General features: G+C 38.7%; 1 protein-coding gene across 1 annotated transcript in view; it reads left to right on the top strand.

Moving 5' to 3' along the window:
• Nucleotides 1-19,030, top strand: part of LOC104501793 (interleukin-1 receptor accessory protein-like 1) — a gene marked incomplete at its 3' end in the record, with an annotated part of 50,767 nt that extends 31,737 nt beyond the window's left edge. The window contains exons 3-4 of the mRNA XM_010145667.1: nucleotides 17,683-17,869; nucleotides 18,877-19,030. Of these exons, the coding sequence (XP_010143969.1) occupies nucleotides 17,683-17,869; nucleotides 18,877-19,030 (341 nt within the window). The remainder of the gene's footprint in view (nucleotides 1-17,682; nucleotides 17,870-18,876) is intronic.
• Nucleotides 19,031-20,083: the final 1,053 nt, after the last annotated feature.

The following is a 20,083-nucleotide window of genomic DNA, read 5'->3' as shown; positions in this document are numbered from 1 at the left end:
GCACGGGACAGCACCTGGCCTTTTCTCACAAAGACCATCTCTGCAGACCTCTACTGCCAACAACTTGCTGTGTAAACCCAATACAGCCCTTTATTTTGCCTAGATGAGCTGGTTTGAGCTACAGTAGAACCAATTCTCTGTTCAGTGATTTTAATTTCCGTCTCTGTGTCTTCTAAGTGACGGCGCTTTCTGCAGTTCATGGCATATTTTTGCAGACAGTGTCTGCTTCGAGAAATGAGATAGCACTTGATGTTTACAGTTACTGCCAGGGACTGGTGTGCAGAAAGGCTCTCGCTTAAAGTTGCTCCTACAGAAACCAAGGTCACCGATAAATCCTGTGTGCCATGTTGGAATGCTGGAAGTGAAAGGGTGATATCTAAGTAAAAGGTTCACACCTGCAGGCAGGAGCAGATAGGACAGGTGACCCTAAACTGACCAGCAAGGCGTTCCATTCTGTGTACATCGTATCTGATATAAAGTTGAGGCATCACAAGGGTTAAGCCCTCTTCTGTAGCTGGCATCTGAGGAGGACTTTATCTGTTTTTCTGCCTTTAATCCTAATCTGTGTGTTTCTGTTTCTGAATCCAGTTCCTGTCCACCAGTGAGTCCAGCCTGGATTCTGTGGGAGTTCAGTATTGGTTTTGTATATATTTGTATATATTTTGTTATTTTCTTATTAATCTTATTTCTTTTCTTTTAATTGTTGCTGTTTCATTAAAGCTGTTTTAGGGGTTTTTTCCAGCCCATGAGTCTCTCTTCCTTATTCCCTTTCTCTTTCTGTTCTGGGAATGGAGAAGAGTTTATAGAGAGCATCTGTAATGTGTTTGGTGGCCAGCCCAGCCTTAAACCTAGACACTGGTTGTTCTAATCTGCCTTGACATGTTGCTGTTTGACACAGGTTCAGTCATTGCTGTTTAGGCTTCCTGTGTCTTGATTTCACTCCTGTCATTTTCCTGATGTTACATCTTGCTATTACGCGTGGCTGTGAATAGTTTGTGCAAAGGCTGAGTAAGTGGAGGAAAAAATGGTAGAGTCACAAGGATGCTACAGATGAAATAGGAATGTAGCTTTTTCTCTGGTATGTTCTTTCTGTCTCCTTCATCCTGTAACATGCTAATTCAGAAATGGAGTTGATATGGAGGGTAAGTGTTCAGAAGTGTTTTTAAAGTATTGTTGTGGTACTTAGTTATAGTACTATTTGGGAGGAGTGGGGATGTAATCCTTCCATGTCACTTCCTCCTCAGCAAAATTATACTTCTACACTTGACAGATGATGAAGCAAATCTATTACGGTGTGAAACACTTGGCTGCATTTGGCTGAGGTCACGGGCAAATATGTGAGCTGGAGATGGATGGTGTTTTGTGTCAGATTATGTCTAGAGGCAAAGTGCACCCCCCATATTTTGGGTGAGGTCTTTTCAACTGATGGTAATGATCAGCAGTCATCACTGTGACAGCACGTTGTTCATTATTCAAGATGGATATTGAATTATTTTGTGTGGTGTCTTCTGTTTCTTGACTAGATTGCTAGACTGGTTTCAGAGAAAAAAAAATCTGAATTCTCTTGTTTGTTCTGTCATGAGATTTCCCTTTAAAGGGGGAAGAGGGTTGTGTATGAAAACACATCCAAATTAAAGTATTTACCAGGTATTTCTGTGAGTGCAGTCTCACTTTACTGAATGTTTGCATATAGTGAATAAAAAAGGGGTAATTTTTTAAATAGTCAAATTGAACAGCTGTTTTGAAATCCAAACTGAATATTCATAAACTCTCTTCCTGCCTTATTTAACTGATTTGAGCTTTTAAAGCCTAATGCTTGCTTGGAAGTTGTTTTAGAATTGTAACTAACAATCTTCACATGTTTATACAACACATATGGCACATATGCAGGCATTATCTTCATATTAGCTAAATTTTGTTAACAAAAAGATGATAGAACATTGAACAAATGTATCACTCGCTGACTTTATTGCAGTTTTATAAGAAGCACCATTATAAAAATGGGTATGACATTTGCATTTCTGTTTAATTGCTGTTGAATGAACATAAAAAGGTAAGAGAGCCAAGAGAGCTTATTAAAACTGAAATGAGGTCAAGTGATAAAAGGATTATATTTTAGTGGTACTGCAGTCAGATCTGTCACTCTCCCCACAAAACCAATCTTATTCCTGGATTTTTTGATGGGGAGAGAGGATGTAGAGTTATATAACCACTCTTGTTTCTTTTGCGCTACACTTGATTTACAGGGTCTCTCTATGTCTGTTTTTTTACTTGGAGGACTCAGTAGCCCAAGGGACCTTCTGGAGAATAATGTAACTTTTTCTCTGCCCTGAAATAGCCTCCGTTTTTCTCTTTTCTTTCTTTCTTTTCCTTTTTCTTTCCCATCTCGGAATGCACCAAGCTATAAGCAGGGCTCCTGGGCCTCACCATGGCGTGATTCATAGCCATGTCTCTGGATTCCAACATGTCCAATGACATTTAGTAATTGAGAATTATCTTGTGAAGGAAAGTATTGAAAGAAATGCTTCACAGTTTGAAACACTAAGGAAGTTAGGAAACTCTAGTCTATGCTGGGCATGGAAATGAGCTATGTTCACACCGAAAAATAATGTATAATCACATAACTAATAACTGATTCATACTGTAAGTACACAGAAAGGTAGAGCTAAAGGTATATAACAAGCATTTAAGTCAGGGATTTCCTATTTATTTGCATTGGTGACATCATGACAAAGGCTATGCTTCTATAAATAATTTTGTAAAAATTCCCCTAGTTTTTAAACTGAAATATTTCTCTGTATAAATGTGCATATATCGCATGCCACTCCACTGTAAGGACTTCTCTCTGCTTCTGAGTATATCAAATACCATCTTGCTGTCTGAAACCACCACAGATGATATTTTAATTTAAGTCACAGACCTAGCTGTGCAGGGAAGCTACAGCAGAAAGCTGTGTGAGAAGGAACCTGGAAGAGGTAGCCTTTCCCTCCTCTGGTTAGGCATTTCAGCGGATTGGGGTGAAATTCTGCTTTGTCAACAGAATAAGCCCATTTCTGCCAAGAGTTCAGCACAGCCTTCAGTCACAAAGGAATGATGAGCTGTCACTGAGCTGGTACGGGAAACAGAACTCCAATAGAGTGTTTCCCACAAAAAAAAGAAAAAAAGAAAAAAAATTCAATTTTGTTCTCTGCAGGGAGATTCATAATTCCCAATAGGACATTGCATTAGTTGAGAAAATCTGCTCAAATAAGCAAAAGCTACCCAAACAAGACTTATTTTTTGTGTTCAGTCTTGTTTGTCTGGAACTAATACCTTACAATTAATTTAAAAAGGAGGGACAGTTCCCTGAAATTCAAGAGCTTTCTGGGACTAGGTTATAAATACCGACCACTGAGATAGCCTCAACTATTTCTAATGAAAGATATCCATGGGATATCACTTTTCCTTCAAACATACATCTTGTTTGAATAATTGTGTATGATGATGCTCTGAAGGAACACCTCCCAAAAATGACAGTTTGCGGAACTGAGTCACCCTAGTCATTTGGTTTAGCTGTGTAGTCTGTAACGAGGAGCTGCAGGAATAAGGAATAAACAAATATTCTATTTCTACTGGACCTCTCTCTGTAACAAATAATACTCACGTGCTAATGGTACTTAAAATAGGTGCAGTTCAGTTTTGGTTTATCATGTCCTTTTGCAGTTTACTCTTCACTGTGAATGAATAATATCATTAACATTGCAAAATAGTTGTAGAAACCGAAAAACACATGTGGAATCAGGAAAGCTTTTCTTATTCTCTTTTACTACCGGTGTTTTTTACTCGGTTAAGATAATTTTGGATTTACAATACTCTTTTCATAATAATAGACTGGATTGCTGTCATGTTAAAGGGCTCTTGGGATAATACTGGTGTTTATCAGAGCTATCATACATTAAAATTGATGTTTCCTTTTATGCTGCAACATATTTGAACAAATTTTTGAGTTCTACCCTTTTTACATAAAGTTTCCGTGTTTCAGACATTTTGACTGTGTTAGGAGGAATGACCTTATTCATTCCTTGATTGAAACATGCATAAAATATAGAAAACGTCCATTTATTGTCCTATCTCACAAAACATATCCTTCATTTCTGAGGCAATTTACATTTAAATATATGTGCATTTATGCATTTGATTAATAGCTGTTCTACAGCCGTTGGTATTTTGTAATGGCTGAGATTCAAAAATCAGCTATTTCAAAAATGATTTAACATAATATCAGAAAAAGTCTGTAATTTTACGTGGATCCTGAAAGAAGGTGCAAATAAATTCTTAAGGGCCAACTCTTCTGTTGCCAACACATTTTACAGTATCATACAATATTCTTTTCACCAACACCAGTGCATACACATAAAAAGGAAAAATCTTCCTCTGTATGTTGAAGACTGTGGGACTTCTGCTATGATCTCAATAGTAGCAAGAGTCTCTCAGAAATTTCTGCCACCAGAAAAGGGAAGCAGAACATAACATGAGGGCTTCAAAATTGTGTTCTTCAAAACATTTATGTCATGTCAGTGCTTTACACAGTTCAGCAAAACACTTTCCTTGCAGATTTACTTTGGTGTACTACAATTTGTGCTCTTATTCAAGATCTCCACGTTTCAGTGTTGCCCTTTATCTTTCAGTAACTGGAAAATGAAATATTTATGAGTTATTTTTCTCCTTGGAAAAAAGAGGAAAGAGGGAAATTATACAGAAAGCTTCAGTATTATGGAGTAACAGTTGTCGATCCATAATTACAACGGAGGATTTCCCAAAACAAGCCCTGCTGGGGAAAAAAAAAGAAAACAAACCTTAAGCTGCTCAGTAAAACTCAGATTTTTCCAATTTTTTATATGTTCTTTTTCTGTCGTCACAGTACAAATTTTTTTGGTCACTTTTATAATTATGCTCTCCTGAAATCTGGCATTTTTGCTACTGTTTTATATTTGGGTTTTTTTGCAGTAGTGCCAAAACTGGTTTGCTTAGACGATAAATATTTCTGTTATTTTCTTGGCCCCTATGAAAACAAATGTTTTGAGAATATTTAGGACTTAAGGAACATATATTGATACATTTTCTGTGTATTTATGAGATTCATAATGTAAAAAATTACATTTTTGGAACATATTAGAATGGGGGTAAAAATTGTAGGTAAAGAGAAACACGTAACTTTCAGAGAAAAAACAGGTAGAAGACATACTACTGTGAAACTGAACATTAAGAAAACAGAAATTGTATTTCAGGTTTTCTAGGAAGATTGAAAAACTGATTAGATATTTTGTATGATTTTGCTTTAGATTTTGAAAAGTTTCAGAAAATCATTAGACAACAGGATTGCCAGAATATGATGCACTCAAAAGTAGTTATGATCACACTCACAAACTGACTCCTTTTACCACAGGATGCCATGACCTGGAAGTCTTTAGCTTAAAGTGCACTGAAAGGACAGTGAACACTTTATAGAGAAATAGTCTTAGAGAATGGGAGTTTTCTCTAGCAGAGTCACCAAGTGAGCAGAAGAGACCAGTTAGAAAGAGAGGCAGGGAAAAAGCCACCTGGAAAAACAAAGGAGACCTTGAAGATTCCTGTAGCCTGTCAAAAATGTCTCATCCTGTCTCGTCTCTGAGAACTGGTTGATGGTGCTCAGTTTTAACGTAATCTACTGACACCTTGTCTGCCATCACGCGTGTAGTATCAAGTCAGTCAGACTGTTTAGTGCCTAAAGATGATCACAGAAAGGACAAAGGCTCAATGAGGGTTGGAGGAGCAGTGATGCGTAAAAAACCCCCAGGACATACGAGTGGAAAAACACCCAGTGAAATCACTTGGAGAGGCTCCTTCCCAGAAGGTCTTCAGGCTGAAGGGCCTATGGGACTTATTGTGGGGAGCAGGAAGGAAAAGTATTTTTTTGTTTATGGAAAAAGTACTGTTGAATGGTGTTCTGAAGGGATTCTGGGGCTACAGGGAATGTTTTAGGGGATGTTTAGGGGAAAGACCATAGGTGGGAAAGAGACTAAAGTGTATTGAGAAGAACGGTGGGCAACAGATGTAGTAGAGGATAAAAGGTAGAGGGACAGGGAAAATGAGATAAAAGGCTGTCCAGTAGAAATAGGCTGATAGTGAGTACTCTTGTCTGAGACTGCTGTATTCTGTCCCATCTTCTCGTTAAAGGTATCTCGTACTGTGTTCTGTGTGGCTGTGTTGTGTACGCTAGGCAGGCACTGGTGCATGCTAGTGAACTTCAGGCTGTCCTAGCTGGTGAGTAGGGCTCCAGTGAGAGTCTGAGCTCCAGCAGCTGGTGGGGGCTGCAAACTGCATACTCCGCTGCCAGCAGCTGTGGACCTGGGGCCTGCTGCTTGGGCTGAGCGCCCAAGGCCAGCTGCTGGAGGTGTCCACGTATTGTGCTGGTTTATGTATGTGTTCCACTAGCTGACTTCAGCTCGATCATCTGCAGGGGTAGAGCTGGGTTGAGTCAGCGCTGCATTTCTTCTTTCCAAGAGCACTGTGCATCTGTGCAGCCATCTGCAGGGGTAGAGCTGGGTTGAGTCAGCTCTGCATTTCATCTTTCCAAGAGCACTGTGCATCTGTGCAGGTGCCCATCTGTGCTGGCCATGGGTGTTTGTGCACGTTCCCCTCTTGGGTATGTGTGCTTACACTGTCTGCTGGCGGAACCTCGTGCATCCTCTTCTCATCCGTCTAACAACTGGATTCAGCTGTCCCTAACGAAGACATCAACAGTGCAAGCAGACAGAAGTCATGTTTCTGAACAAATGGCAAGAAAATAGCTATCTAACCCAAGTTGCAAATAGATGAGTTCGTCCGTGAAAAACGTGAAAATGTTTAATCAATACCGGAATTTACAGGTTCTCCTTGTTCTTTCGCAATCTGAAGAAAAAAATCATGACTGAAATAGAATACAGAAACAAAAACACAAACCAGAAAATGTCGTACATAAATGACAATATAGGTTAAATTTTCTATTCAGAAGGAGTTTATATATTCATTCAATTCTCTACCGATTATGCAAACAGATGTCAGGCGTTTGAGCCGTAGTGTATTTATAAACTGAGCTAAGCTATGTTATACAGCTATTCCTATATTTAGATAGTGGGGAACTGGGGGTGAAGCTAGGTCACAAGGAACAGCAGATGATTAAACCAGCAGCACCAGCCCCACTGGAAGTTATCTCCTGCTACAGGGGGAAGCCTCCAGACAAGCCAAAGTAGAGATTCTTCATCTCTAACAACTGGACTTTTCTGTGAGACCACCACTAAAAATCTGTGTGTGAGAGATCTCTCCTACTGTTCCCCATGTATTTGTGGTGAAAGACAATGACACATAAAGGTTGAGCCAGGGACCAAGTGGAAAAGGAGAGCTGGAGACTCTCAACTATCTGAAATGTATTTGAACTTGTTCCTTTTAATACTGACAAATTTCTTCAAATCCTGATGTCTTTTCAGGATGTAAATTTATTATCTGGGAATTCAAGACCTTTCTAAAGCTCTGCTTTAGTAGTCGATTAAGGACTGCCAAAACTGACTTTTCTGCAGAAATTTGTTACTTTTTTTTGAGTTCTAGTTCAATCTGTGCACAGCAATGCTCTTACATTCATCTGAGGGATGCCATACTACTTGAGAGACCATCTTCTCTCAATTTCTGCTTCTGGTAGAGAAGACTGATTTCTGAATTGTTATTTCTTCATAGAAAAGTAAGAGTAAACCAATAATAATTAAAACTGTTTCTTAACAAATGTAGCAATCATAAGCATTGGAATTATTTACTTTTTAAATTGAGAGTCATAGTGCAATTTCATCTGAAAATTTCCAGAAGTCTGGAGAAGTGGCATCAGTATGCTAGGAAAAAGTTAGCTTTGACGCAGTAACCTAATAGATGTGATGATTTTTCTCTTGTTTGATGTCTGTTTTCAAAGCATGTCATACTTATTCCTGTTTTTCCTGAGTTGATATGGAAAGGAGTTATGGAGAGAATTTCAAAGAAATCTTATTCTTGAGCAAATGTCTTTCATCTAGTATCTATAATTACTAGTATAATTGTTGGATATCTCTGTCCATATCTACCTTTAATGAGTAACTGATAATGGAACATGGGAAATCTCTATTCAGAGAAGGACACACTCATGCAGCATTAGCAAGAGAGGAATATCTAATCATTCAGATACAAGACAGAAAACTTCAAGGGATATTCTATATGCAGCTGCTTAGCAGCAACGGAAGAATCTAACTTAGCATTTGAGACTGAGTGATAGGATCTGTTCTCCTCTGGCTGTAGTTGAGAACTGTAGGTTACACTTGTGCTAATTCATCAAGTAAAAAGAGAGGGGAAAGGGAGAAACCATTCAGCATCTTCATTTCCAAGAATATTTTCAGTCTTAGTACTATAAAAGATGGCACATTGCGTTTGCAAAATGATGATCTGGTGGTAAAGATGTTCCAGTATTTGATGACCTTCTGAGTCATCAGGATGCAGTAACGCTCAGATGTTCCTGAATGCGAAACCCTGCATAGGAACAGCTGCTCGGGCATGCACTGTTGCACCAAATGGTAGACATCATTTTAAGGGCCTCTGGCTTCAATAAGTAAGCATTTTTTTTTTTTCATTCATCCTCGTACCAACTGGTTGGGGATTTTTTTTGTTTTGTTTGTTTTGTGTAAAACCTTGGAAAAAGTATTTTTCTTTAATAGTTCGCCTCCACCTCCAGCCAGTAAAAAAAAAAAAAAGCAGATATTCCTTGAATAACAGTCTATGCAGCTTTACAGAAGAGGACCTGGGGGTCCTGGTGTAAACCAAGTTGAACACAAGCCACCTTGCAGCAAAGAAGGCCAATGACAACCTGGACAGCACAAAGTATTGCTCACAGATTAAGGGAAGTGAGCCTCCCCCTCCAGTCAGTACTGGTGAGGCCACACCTGGAATGCCGTGTCCAATTCTGGGCTCCTTAATAGCAGAGAGCCATGGACAGACTGGAGGCAGTCCAAAGAAAGGCCACAAGAATGATGAAGGAACTCAAGCATCTCTCCTATAAGCACAGGCTGAGAGACTTGGGAGCATTCAGCCTAGAGAAGAGAATGCGCAGTGGGCATATACATATCTGAAAGGAGGGTGCAAAAAGGGTGGAGCCAGGCTCTTTCCAGTCTTAACCGATGACAGGACCAAAGGCAATGGGCCCAAACAGAAGGTTCCGTCTGAACATTGGGAAACACTTTTCACTATGAAGGTGACAGAGTCCTGTCACAGTTCACTCAGGAATGTTGAGGAGTCTCCATCCTTGGTGAAAGTCAGAAACCGTCTGGACATGTTCCTGGGCAAGCAGCTCTAGGTGGCCCTGCTTGAGCAGGTGGTTTGGATCTGATGACCTCCAGAGGTCTCTTTCAACCTCAGCTGTTTTGTGATTCTATGATTCTATAAATGAAAGAAGTGGGAAGAATAATAAATCTGTTAGCCATAATACTGCATTTCTGTTATTCTGTCATATGGTGCTACGGAATAAAATTTACTCTTCTTCATGATCATCAGTTCCCAAGCAAAAGCATTTGCCATTATCTCCTGAGTTATAAGGAGATGGTCTACCTAGAGGCGTTTCATGCTAAGGTATTATCTCCCCACTGCAGTTTGTGGAAAGCTAAAGGGATTTTCATGTACAAGGGTATGATCACACAGCTCTTCAGGCTTCTGTCTCCTTCAGGAATATACATTGATCTACTGCAGAGAAAACATTTAATACCATCTGAAATGCTATTCTGAAATGATATTCCAAAATGTTTCCGTTTTAGCTCTTTATGACTCACTGACCCAAAATGTCTTCACTAACAATCCTGGGAAGCCTCATTGAAAACAGTAGCTAATTTAGCACTTAATGTGTAATTAACAATAAAGTATTAAATGTACTGTTAAATTTTGTCTAGTGGTAATCCATATTGTACTCATCCTATATACTGTCTGTGGCACAATGATTTTTTTGATTGATTCCCATGCTTTTTTACCGCCTCTAATATTTTTACCTGCAATCCTCATGTAAGTGCTATTCTCTGAAAGAGTTCACATACCAAATATTTTAACAGAAAGTTGTTTTATAAAATTGGGCTTTACTCACAGTCGATAACATGCAGGTATAGTATTAGTATGCTTTAAAAATTTGCTTTAGATACATATTCCTATACTACAGGAACATAGATTTACACTAGAGGAGTATTTAGATATTTCTGTACTGTAAGACTATGGAATTTCTTTTTTTTAATTTATCTGAAAGGAAGCTTTAATTTTAAATAAAATGTTCTATGGGGATATTAGTTAGTTCTATGCAATTTTGTTTTCCATGTAATTGTCAGTACAAATTCTTAATTAAGATTATTGTCATAATTTTGTTCAAGTATTTTCTACCTAGAAAGTGAGGTTTTGTTAAAATGTGGAAATCAATGTCAAATTGATTCCAGCTCTCACAAAGGGATAAGCTTCACTTAGACTTTACAAAAGACAGAGATCATACAGAAAAGTCAATAACATAGAAGTGTACATGTACATATTTTTTCTAGCTTACTCACAAATGAATATTTAAGGTATTATAAGGATGAGAAAATTCAGTTCCCTTTCTAAAGGCTTATTTGTATTTCGTTTTTGTTGGCCAGAACATCAATTAAAGTCCTTTCACATCAGTCAGCAGCACTCTCTAACACAAGGAAAGTGTTATTTTTACAGTTAGACTTTGTACTTTGACATTCTCTTTTGGCAGTGTTGGAGAGGAGAAGGGGAAACTTGGGATGGTGGCATGTACCATTGTGTCAGAAGAAGACATCATGAAAGTTTTGGCTTCCAAGGATGGAAGCGGGCACTAAAACCGAACAGTACTTTCTGGTGTGACTAATTTCAACATATTAAAGCAAGTGTCTTGCAGAGCACTGATATTCAAATACTCCTAGAGGCTCATGTGCAATGGGTTATTTCATAGTATCATGCACATAATTAGGTGACCCTTGAGGAAAGAAATCAGTGCTTATATAATCCAACTGAGGTCAAAAGCAGTTTTCAAACTGGGTTGGACCCCCGGGGTGTGGAAGCAGGAGATAATTTCTGAGGCGCAGAGGAAAATTCCAGCTGGCCACTTTTCTTCTCTCTTCCCCCGCTCCTGCAGCGCTGCCCCAGCGCTTGCAGCTCGATTGGCTCCGGAAGCTTTGTGGAAAAAGCAATCTGTGATTTGAGCTATCAGAGCCAGGGAGTGTGGAAGCCTGCTGTGCCAGAGTTTGGGGCGGGGAAACAAACAACAAAGAAGAACGTTGCATAAAATGTTTAAAAACTGATATCCTGCACAAATGGTCTGGAAGCCACAGGCTGTTGAGGATATCAGACCTTTCTACCAAGGTGACTTCACTGCGTGGCAGTAATTCGTGCTGCAGTAGGATACACTGGCCTTCCACCCTCTCCTGACAGCCCAAGGCCTCAGGCATGTCCTCAAATAACCCCACTACTGTCTAAAGTCTTTAAAATTTTTTGTGCAAAAGTTTTAAAGCTCACAAAGAGCCTTTGGAGCCACTGGCCAAGAACACAAGTAGCTTATCAATAACATGTTTTTCTTCTTCTCTTGAATGAATGCTTTTCTCTCCAGCTTTCAGGCATCTGAGTAACTCTAACAGAAGTTATGTAGACTGAAAAAGGACTGAATTGTGACTATAAAAACTTGAAAAAACTAATTAATGAAATAAAAAAAAGTTTTCCCCTGAAATGTGACGGGCCATTTATAGAAAGTGGCTATTGACATCAGTGGCTGTTTACTTATTAAAATACAAAATACTGTGAAGAAAAGACATTTCTCATAATTTCTCTTTTTAATGTCCAGTTTCGGAGGAGTTGGAAATGAAGTTACATTCCCAACTCAGCTTGTATGATCAGGGGAAACATAAAAGAGATTTTTTGCTTTCTATTTGTTCTCCTGATAAATAGCATAATACTATTACCCAGCTCAGTACAAGCAGCACTCTATTAAGGCAAATCTTGCAACATTTTTAGTATTTAAAAAAATTTAAAAAATGAGTTTGCTGTCATGATGAACACTGAAAGAACATGTCTGCTCTACTGCCAGGTAACCTCCTGATTAGTTATCGAGTTTAATTTACCCTGCAAAACTCCAGTGTCATGACAGGCCATGTACTACAAGTATTACACCCCTCAAAAGTGAAGGAGAAATGAAGGGTATGCAGAGGAACGTGAAGACTTAAGCCTGCTGTCTTAAATGAAAAACATTGTTAAAGGGCTTGGCTCCATTTGCGGGTACCGTTACTGTACTGCAGTTCCATTACCTCTTATTTAGACCTGCAGAAAGATGATGTGCCTGATGATCAATGCCAGCATCAACAGGCCCCCTTGGCCTGTTTCTCCCTGCTTTGAATGCTGCCTCTCTGTACTAGATGAAGATAGTCTTATCTTGGACACCTTTGATGAGAGGAACTGCTTCTTCATGCAGAAAGCAAGTTGGCTGCACTCTGCAGCTAAAGAGGGTTTGGGTTAAAAATCCCTTTTCAGAGGAGTGTTGAGGATTTTGGAAAAGTCACTTCTTTCTAGTCCCAAAGACAGCATGTCTTCAGTAGAAGCTGTACACTGTAGTCTCCTGAATTATCCTGCTGGTGAAGGGTTCGCGTAGCAAAGCACCAGAGTGGACAAGGACCGCACAGAGTCCCAGCTGCCCTCCTCTGTCAGGAACACGTATGAGGAGGGTTGCTGCCTGGGAGGCACCGAGCTGTGTAAATCCAGCACTGAGTTCCCTCTGGTGAGTCTGAACAGGAGATTGTCAATTACTGGGTTTTATTCAATGCAGGAAAAAGTGGAGTTCATTAGAGTAACCCGTGTGGCCCATTTTAGAGTTCTATTGTATAAAGAAATTATGTTTTAAGTGCCTAGTTCTGTAAGAAATTCTTTAAATGTAGATGTCAATATTGTAAGTGCTTAAGTTTAGAGAGACTATTCTTGTGCTCTGTTTGTTCTCGTCTGGTTTCTTCCTAGCGTTGCCGCTTCCTCTCCCTCCTGTTCTTTGCTCTCTGACAAGTTACCTGCTAATTTAATTTCTTTTTCAGATAAATTTGATTTAAATGGATTTGTTGTCTTAAATAAAAATCATGAAACAGCTTCTTGCTTCCTGTTTTTGCATTTTATATGGTTTAGATCTCATTTTTTTAGTGCTTGAAAATCTATTGAATAAAATAGGTAAATGAAAATCTTCACTTACATGGCGGAAAATTGTGATGGGTTAAGATGGCACTGGCAGGGTAGAACAGATATTCTATATGAATGTACATCTATAACAGCTGCAGGTCAAGTAACATTAAGGTGAAATAGGTACTGATGAACCGATGAGGTGGGTGTCCTTTCAAGAAGAGGAAGGGGTAAAAAGCAGAACTCTTCTGATCTTATTTAAGCAGACTCCTGTTAGTCAGTCCTTGATATACTTTCACATGGTTGCTGTACAACCAAGAAATTAAATAATTTCAGATAAGAAAAGGTGAATTACTGATACGAGGGAACTGTGGGAAGCTGGGCATTAGAGCAACTACTCCTGGGATATAGAAGTCATTGAGAATGTATGTCATTTATACGCCTTTCTATTCTTTGTTCTATCAGTATCACAGGATTAAATTACACATCCAGTGCTACTGGGCCTTAAAATTTTAAGGATGATGAATGGCTACAGAAGTGAAAGTCCTATAATGGAATCAATATATTTAGTAGATATGACTGCTGTATTTTTTTACTTGAGCGCTTATAGACCAGTAGTGTACAAATGATGTGTTAGGGTGAAGATGACCCCGTGGATCCAAGTCAAACGCTGGGGCAGCCTCTGTCATACCGTATGAAATAATTTTTGTTCATCAGTGGTAGCAGGAAGATGAGTATTTTTTTAGTCCTAATGAGCGACTTAATCTTATGGACAAGGAAGAGGAAATACGTAGAGTCCTAGTAAGCCCTCTACGATGGATTCATAACGTCTGATTTTCATTGCCTGAATTTTACTTAAGTGGCTGTTGTAGATTTGAGATTTTATACTGGAAATACTTTGAAGTGCAGCTGCCTAGTGGTAATGATCCAGAGTTTGGACCACGCTGGAGAACTAAAGGAGAAAAATTGTTCATAGGATTTATTCTTAATAATGAACATTGGGTTTCCATGGGGTTATAAAATTTCCTTAAACTCATGACATGGCGGGGGGTTGTTTGTTTGTTTGATTGTTCTGGTGCCTCCAGTAAGAGACACATGGAATTTTTTCTTAGTTCTAACACATGAACATTTTTTATCCTCTGAGGTATATGCATGCTTGCTGGAGGGCTATGCTGCCTGCTACTTTTTCTGCTAGCTGAGGGGCTTCACATCTACTGTATTCATCATGGACAGCTGTAATCAGCAAATTCACCTCCTCCTTCATTCCCACCTGGTGACTCTTTAATTTTCTTTCTCTTTTTCTGTTTTGTGACCCCGTTAGCTTGGTCTCTTTTGCTCATACTGTTTGTGTTTCTTTGCCTTTTATATAATTCTTTTGGGGTTTTGTTTCATCCAGCAGCTTTGGTTTCTGACACAGAGTGTGAGATGAGTGGATTGACAAAGTACTTAGAGTCACAGTAAGAAAGTCTGTGTCACTGGGGGGCGTCCAGAGCTTTACGTCCTTTTGATGATACTTCCGGCTTTTGAGACAAAAACCTGTTAAGGAACTTAGCTGACAAAGTATCCATCCGAAATGTTTCAGTACTTTATATCGGACAGTTTAGGACGTAATTGCCTTAAAGCCCAGCCAATTTGTGTTTCTCTCTGCATGAAGCTCCTATCCATGTGAGTCAAATCACAGACACATAAAACTTTGAGTAATTAAATACCATCATCCTCTTCAAATAATTGATTTAAACATTCTAAGATATTTCCAAAATACCTCTTTTATGGAGCAGTAAGTGTAAGCTGCATCTGGTAAAGAATCTATGGTTGTGGTGGAAACTTGCATTTGCCTCAGAAGGAATTCTCGCTCTGGCGACTGATGTTGCCACTGTTGTAGAACAGAGCTCTTAGTAGACCAAAGTGTAAATGAGAATTTCTGACCAGTTCACTCTGAATACTGAAGGAAGACAAAAGAACATATATGACAGTTTTACCTAGATTACTTCTTCAGAGAATGGGATGAGAGTTAAGTGGGTTTTGTGATTTTTTTTGCCTCCCAGCTCCTTCCAGAAATTTTTAAATCATGAGATTCAGTAACATGAACACAACATAATGCTCAAATACATGGAATTTTTAAATATTCAAATTAAATACTAAATACCTCCCTGTCATCCAGTAGCAGAATACTCTCATCTAGTTAGTGTACTCTTAACCCTCAGAGCTTGATGGATTGTATAGACCTTCTCCCTGTATCCAAGGGATAGAACTTTCAAGAACAGAGAATTTTGCCGATTTGGAAAAACTGGCTTAGGTGAGTTTTTATGATGTTTTCAAGCCACATAATAAATAAATAATTATTCCAAGGAGCACCTGTGACAGTGCAACCCCCCTGACTGCTTGCACAAAGCTTGCACAAAAGATAGGCCCTACGGAAGCCCCTGATAAATATCAGGTGCCTACCCCCCAGGGCTATCTGGTGCCAGGAGTCTAGACTCCGTTAACTGCCCCCTGTCTGTGTGGACTGAAAATGACCACAGTTTACACGTGACCAGGGTATAAACGGAGCCCTGCCAGAGAACCGTGTTCAGTTGGTTCTCCTTGGAGCAGCAGGTAGTGCAGTCAGAGACTCTCCCCTTGGATTGGGATGCTGGTCGAGGAGACTTCCCGGAACTCCTCTTGGATCAGGATGCCCTCCAAGTGTATCTCCCTGGGATTGAGTGACCCTCACCCCGGAGTTGGCAAGTGACCCTCTTGGTAACACTAAGTGAGAGATTCTCTCTTTATATCAGTGAGCTGTGCACACTGTGGTTCATCTGCCTTCGAGTGAGTTCTCTAAGTGCTCAAGAATCTGTTGTGCAGTAATAATTCCCAACTGACATCCAAACCCGTATAGTCGGTGTGCCAGGCAAAATTTGATTGCAATAAATCCACATTTTTCGGAGAGCTGCTGCTGTCTGGTTTGTGGGTGCCTCTGCGACAGCACCGTAATGTAGGAATAACACAACATACCGTAATGAAAATGTGTTCCTTAAAATACTGGATGACTTTAAATTGCATGTACAGGTAAGAATGGTGACTGGCTCTTAAATAGCTTAAAAGCAGCAAGAGTGATTCGTATTCTGTGGATGCATTCCTTGCTTTGCATTAAAATTAAACAACTTTATTTTCTATTTACAGTCAGATTCATGAACAGGGTAATAAATTGTACAGCTTCATTATAAAGTAATAATATTATGTTTGTTTTAATTACAAGTCTGTGAATTAGCTGGATAGCTAATGGCCATTCCATTCCAAAATTTACACTTCTAAGAGTATTCTCCAATTTGATGGTTACTTATATATCTTCCTTTTCAGTTTCCATTTTCTTTATAAAATTGAACAATAGAGTTCTTTGAATAAAGTACCTCTTATCCTTTGTCCTTTCACATTTCCATCTCCTCATCTTGAACAGAAAAATGACATGGATATTAAGAAATCTAAAGAGAATGTGAAAATGGAGCCATCTTTGAGATTCTGCCATGTCTGATATGCGAGACTGTTGTAAATCAGCAATCAACTCATAGTGTCTGAAAATAGAGATAAGAAAATGAATGTTTTCTCCATGCTCTCTGCAAGATCCTCTTTCAACAGATCAGGGGTCACTTGCAAAACAGAAAAAGAGAAATCTTGCATTGTCACAGTGTGTTCCTGTGGAGTACTCAACTTCATACACTCATATGTTGCCCACCAGGAAACTCACAAAAAAAAAAAAAAAAAGTGGTAATTTTGTCTCTGAGCCTAATTAAAGTGTGTAGTGAAATGTGGGAAGGAAGGAAGACAATGTTCTCTAGTCTCTGGCTCTGTGACATGCCCAGCAGCAGAGGAAGTTACAAGTTTCAGAAGAGATCCAAAACTAATGAAAGCTGGCCTGGGAGCATAGGCATTGGGGGCTAAGGTAAAAAACTTATCAGTCTGTTAGTTTAAGACATCCTTTATTCTGTAATTGGAAGACTCATTTTAATTAAAGGCTGCAAGAATGTTCCCGCTTCCACTTGGAAGCATGCTCAGATCTGATGAGGTGGCTCTTGGTGTGGTGCTTGAGTTCCGACTTGGCGCTGGCCTGTGGTACCATAACGTGATTTGTTCACCCTGAAGAACTGTTGTAATGGTGTCTGAGAGCAAGCTGGTTGTGTACTTTCGTTGGTAAATACATGGAGATTTTGTTGCATATTTACTTTGAGGGAAATTTTTCTCAAAGACACAGTAAGGACAATAATGTTAGAAGGAATTCAACAAAAGGGAAAGATAAACATTTAGTCATAGAGTAAGGCCAACGAATGTCTTCTAAATACTGTAGTTAGTGGGTGAGAAAGAAGTAAAATTATCCTGAATGGCAATAAAATACACAGAATATGCAATGTCTGACTTTCTAACTTTTGCTTGGGATGAAAATAATTACTTAAAACCAATATCATATACATTGGCATTTATTTTTTTTCATATTAGACTTTTATTTCTATTTTTATTGCATTACAGAAACTCAACTTACTGTATGAAAGTGTCCATTTCGCTGACCGTGGGTGAAAATGACACTGGACTCTGCTACAATTCAAAGATGAAATATTTTGAAAAAGCTGAACTTAGCAAAAGCAAGGAAATCTCATGCCCTGAAATTGAGGATTTTTTATTTCCATTTAGGGAGCCTGAAATTCTGTGGTATAAGGTAAGGAATGCAAAAGATTTTCACCTTCAACAAGCTATTATGCAATGTTCTTATTATTTTCATGATCTAAATGGGATGTGAAGCTGGATTGTTTTAAAATTTGTTAAGAACCGACAACAGCATCAAGGATAGAAAAGAATTAACTAAGAGAAAGAAATGCAAATGCTTCCTTTAGTAAACTTTCGGGCTGGTATTTTCTTTATACCCATTTATGGATGTCACAAAGAATGTACAGCTTTCTGTTAACAAGGGGACTATAAAGAAAAGTGTCACCAGTCTGGGCTGTTTTGATATGCTAAGGAAAAGCCACATGAGCTGCTCAGGCAGCAACTGCTTGGTCTATAACAGGCTAAAGAGTAAGTTTCTAAAAGCTCAGATGTAAGATCTATTTGGAAATACCTAAACAGGCTAGCTAGGCATACTATTATCTGAATGAATGGCTTCATTTTGCAGCACAAAATCCAGCAAAGATTTCCAAAATTTTGGTCTTTACATATTAGCTTTTACTTGAAAATATAATTTCATTGTTCTTATCAGTAACTTTATTTCAATATTGTGTACTGATTTCTAGATAATTACTAAAATGCCAAGTTCTTGCAAATAGAGCTACCTGTGGGCAGTGCACTAGAACTCCTATGAACAGCTGCTTGAGTTTCTTACCATCTGCAGGAAATACTCAGTACACACACATAAGTGTAACAGCAAATAAGTAAATGAAATAGAAGCCTCTCAGCAAGCTAATGTGAAAGAAAACCACCAAAGTAATCAACTCCTCTTCTTTTTCTTGTCAGACGGCAAATATTAAGTCAGCTGATAAAATTCTGTAGTCTATTTTCTTTTTAATCAACATTTAACTGAACTGGAATTTTAGATATTTAGTGTATGCAACGTTCGTAACAAGCCTGGGCTCTTGCCTCGCCCCTTTGGCTTTGAGCAGCGTTGTCAGCAGTGGTCCAACTGTAAGTGTAAGAACAGAGTCACTGAAGTGTTGTGTTATCTTTAAACAGGAATGCAAGGCAAAGACGTGGAGATCAAGTATTGTGTTTAAAAAGGATACTCTTGTCATTCGGGAAGTTAGAGAGGATGACATTGGAAATTACACTTGTGAGTTAAAATATGGATTCTTTGTTGTCAGAAGAACTACGGAATTAACAGTTACAGGTAATTACAGGCTCTTGCTATCTCTTATACTTGGAGAAAACAAAATATTGTGATTTGACTTTGGCATATTTATTCGAGTCATTATACCTACATAAACCACTTTTGGACAAAACTTCGCTGCGTGCCTAGATGAGAATGGTTGATACGTTAAAGCTTCGCAGTTGTTTGTGTAACATTTTGAACAAGTTTGAATTTTGATCTATTACAAAAGCTTATGGGTAGGTTTTGGTTTTGAAGGGAAAATGTGGTCAAGGAACAAGTAATTTCAGTAAGCACTGCCTTTAATGGAAAATAAGATCATTAAGTCTTTCATACTTCTTCACGTGGTTAAAGTTACAGCTTTTCTGTCCTGTGAAACCATGGCCACTCGGTGACGGGTGTGTAAGGGGCAGTGTTTGAGCAGCACATGACTGACGAATGGTAGCATTTTTTCCCAGTTTTCTGTGGTTTACAGTTCAAGGACTTCCTGATCTCAATCATCATGTGCTGTGGTTACTAATTAACCTGTTTTCCATTTGTTCGATTTTTTTAATGCATTTATTCTTGGCTTCAAAACCATTTTGAAGTATCAAGTTCCACAGAGTAATTATGCAATATAAATAAACTCTCTAATTTAGCAAACAACAATTGAAAAATATGCATTTAATATATTTTGCATTTAAAACTACCATATAAATATGTGAAATCCATCATAGATCAAAACAAAATAGACACCGTAATAGTAGTGTCCACAGTGGCAGAAGAGTATGAAGAATTGTCCATTAAATTTTCAATTCCTCACCAGAACTCTAACCTCCGTTTTACAAACACGTAAAGCTTCTAGCTGAACATATACCTAAGGCAGAAAATTAGCCTCTAGAATTATAGGATGACATGGAAAGGCAGGGGTACATGCAGTGTAGTTCCACAATATATTCCCTAAAAGAAGACTGAACCAGGATTTTCCTGGCAAACTGGAATCATATGGTTGACAAAGCTGATTGCATGTTTCTTGCTCCTTCAAAATACCTAATAAACTAAGAAGCATATCTTAGAGAAGGAATTTTGTGGGCT

Source organism: Buceros rhinoceros, unplaced genomic scaffold (assembly GCF_000710305.1).
Source record: "Buceros rhinoceros silvestris isolate BGI_N320 unplaced genomic scaffold, ASM71030v1 scaffold5031, whole genome shotgun sequence".
In the NCBI taxonomy this organism is placed as follows: Eukaryota; Metazoa; Chordata; class Aves; order Bucerotiformes; family Bucerotidae; genus Buceros; species Buceros rhinoceros.
Note: the sequence above shows the minus strand (reverse complement) of the source record. Positions and strands in the feature narration are given on the sequence as shown.